The sequence below is a fragment of the Physeter macrocephalus genome, chromosome 2, assembly GCF_002837175.3.
Source record: "Physeter macrocephalus isolate SW-GA chromosome 2, ASM283717v5, whole genome shotgun sequence".
NCBI lineage: Eukaryota > Metazoa > Chordata > Mammalia > Artiodactyla > Physeteridae > Physeter > Physeter macrocephalus.
The window spans coordinates 136,799,576-136,802,500 of record NC_041215.1 but is presented as its reverse complement, the minus strand read 5'-3'; the positions used below and the strand labels follow the sequence as shown (position 1 = coordinate 136,802,500).

Genomic DNA, 2,925 nt, shown 5'->3' with positions numbered 1-2,925 from the left:
TCAGCAAGGAGTCCGGGGTGTGTGTGTGTGTGTGTGTGTGTGTGTGTGCGCGCGCGCACACATGTGCAGGCATGCACACGCACGTGCCTGGTTTTGTTGTGTGCAGTGGGTGCTAGTGCTTGTGCTGCAGGGACCCCTCCAGGTGGTGCCAGCCCCCAGAGATGCAGGTGCTGCACCACAGTCACTCCTAGGGGTTAGCCAGGTGATGGAAGTTGAGGACAGGCTGGTATTTCTGGAGCTCCTGCCTTGCTGGTGGGCCTGGGAGCAGGAGTAGGGAGAGGGGTAAGAGGGCTCACGGGCCACCACAGCCCTGCCAGAGACCCCCACTCTCCAGAACCCCGTCTGGGAGCTGGGTGGGGTCTGTGTGGCCTCTCATCTGTGGACAGCTCCATCCGGCAGCCCCAGGCGTCGGCTGTCCCCCAGGAGACATGTCCGGTGGCTCAAGGTGGTGACCCAGGGACTTGCAGTTCCCCAGCCGGAGGCCCTCAACCTGGGAGCCACTCCGCAACCCCCGGTGATGGCAACAGACACAGTGAGGAGGCCAGCAGGTGGGGCGTGGGCCTTCCTGCCCCCCATGGAGGGGTGTCTGCACCGTCTCCCTGCCCGCCTAGACCAGACCCCAGCCAGATTCTCCTTCTTGGATGCAGACTGTGGACTGTGGCCTTTCTGGGACTTCTGCTCTTGAGCTCCATCCTTACCTGCACATACAGGTGCTACAACCTTAACCTGGCCCACTGGCATATACAGGGCTGTGGAGAGTGGGACAGTTGCCTGTGGAGCTCATGTTATCAGGGGAACTGGACATAGGCAGAACAGACTGTAACCCACTGGGAGAAGTGTGAAGGAGGGCATGGATGTCATGTCTGGGGAGAGTAAGGAATTCCACCAGGGAAGGCTCCGCAGCGCTGGCACTGGCTAGCACTGACCTCGAACAGCAGGCCTGGGACACAGGATGGGTGACTCTTGATCTAAAGAACAAGAAATGGTCTGGAGAGCGTACCTCTATCATCCGAGTCTGGGGCGTGGGTAGCTGAGAAGATGGGCACTTAGAGGGGCTGAGGCCAACCTCACCTGCTTTCCCAGGCCTGGGTCTGTTAACACTCTCAGCTGCATTAGTGTTGGTAGTTTCTAGAAAGTTCTACAATCATGTATGCTATAAAATGTCCCACATCCTTTCTGGTCCCCTTTAAAGTGAAATGATAGTTATTTCTGCAACCCGTTCCAACTTCCTCAGGCCCTTTCTCGTGTTGCAAAGTAGAGAAAAGAAGAGACGGAAGACCAGGCCTGCAAGGACGTCTTTATTGTTCCTGGGAGGGAGCAGTATACACAGCCACGTTGCAGTCACTGAGCTTGTTAAAAATATCTCAATAAATAAAACAAATAAGCAACATATACACTGAAACAGAAAAAAAAAAAAAGGTTAGCTTAGCAAATCATGAAGAAAGAGAAAGGGGAGAAGTGAGAAGAATTCCAGGCTTCCTTGAAACAATCATGCAGGGGCTTGGGGGTGGGAAGGGAGCACGAAGTTCTTTTTCTGAGAGCCTTGGTCCAGTTGAAACAGAATTGTACAGGAAGGCATTTCTGGCTTATTTTTTAAAAATATACACTAAAAAAAAAGGCACTTAGAGGGAAATACAAATCCAAAATCCTTGTAAATGTGTTCCTGAATTTAGCGATTTTCAGAAAGAATAAATCCCCGCCCCCTCAAAACATAAAAATAAAAACATAAAACCCAAGCCTGGGTCTGTTCCCACCCTCACACAGTGGCGAGGATGGCAATGAACACGTCAGCGGCAAGAAGGACCATAAGCACCACTTCCTCTGTGGGGACCGTCTCGGGGAGGGGGCCGCGCCGTCCGGGGTCTGTCGCTGTGCCCTTGTCTAGGCGCCGTGCTGGAGCACTGAGGGGGGTGTTCCCGGAGGTCATTCGGGTTTCAGAAGTTACAGACTCGGATGCACCCCAGTTCCACGTGCGCTCAGCCCCGCGGGACAGTCTGGAAAACAAGGCAGAGGGCGGTTGAGAAGCCGCTGCATCGCTCGCAGCCCGGGGGCCCCGCCCTCGTTCAGGGGCCCCCAGACGGGACGCGACAGGTGCGAGCCGCTCTGACACCCGTCTCCTCCCTGTCCGCCCTGGCAGGAGCTGGACAGGTGACCAGTAGTCAGGGCCACTGGGCACCTGCAGGCCGTTGCCCCCAGAGACCCAGGCCAGGCCTGGAGCTCCCCCTTCCCTCCCAACCTCTGCCCTCTCCGGCGGCACCCAGACCCAGAGGGCCGGATCTCCTGTCTCCTGTGCCCACCAAAGCCTTGCCCCCCAAGGTGCCCTGCAGGGCGGTACTGACCCCGTGGGTGAGCCGCTCCCTAGTGGAGCTCCCATGGAGAAGAGCAGTCCCCATGGAAGGGGAAGGGGTGCTGGGGAGAGGCGGCTGCAGGGGCTTCGGGACAGCGGGGCGAGCCAAGCCAGCTGCGGAGGGGTGGGGGCGAGGACGCAGAGAAATGGGACGGCCGCTGGGCAGGAGCTGTCAGAGGGGAATGAATTGCTACAGCTGTGCTTTTGAAAGAACTACAGATTCGCAGACAGACGCAAAACAAAAATGTACAGGGAGGTCACATGCACCTCTCACCTGGTTTCCCCCACTGGTATCACCTTGCACTAGTCTAGTGAAGCGTCACAAACAGAAGAGGGGACTCGGCACGGTACGAGGGCTGAGTCACACCTCACGCGCGCGCGCACGCGCGTTTGTGTGTGTGTGTGTGTGTGTTGGGGGTGCAAGGAGGTTGTACCAGGGGTGTGTGTGTGTGTGTGTGTGTGTTGGGGGTGGAAGGAGGTTGTACCGGGTGTGTGTGTGTGTGTGTGTGTGTGTGTGTGTGTTGGGGGTGGGAGGAGGTTGTACCAGGTGTGTGTGTGTGTGTGTGTGTGTGTGTTGA

The 2,925-nt window shown here is 56.9% G+C and overlaps 1 protein-coding gene across 1 annotated transcript in view; it reads right to left on the bottom strand.

The window, feature by feature from the left end:
• Positions 1–1,285: 1,285 nt before the first annotated feature.
• Positions 1,286–2,925, bottom strand: part of TWIST2 (twist family bHLH transcription factor 2) — a 52,450-nt gene continuing 50,810 nt past the window's right edge. The window contains exon 2 of the mRNA XM_055090941.1: positions 1,286–1,994. Within this exon, the coding sequence (XP_054946916.1) occupies positions 1,757–1,994 (238 nt within the window). The 3' untranslated portion in view covers positions 1,286–1,756. The remainder of the gene's footprint in view (positions 1,995–2,925) is intronic.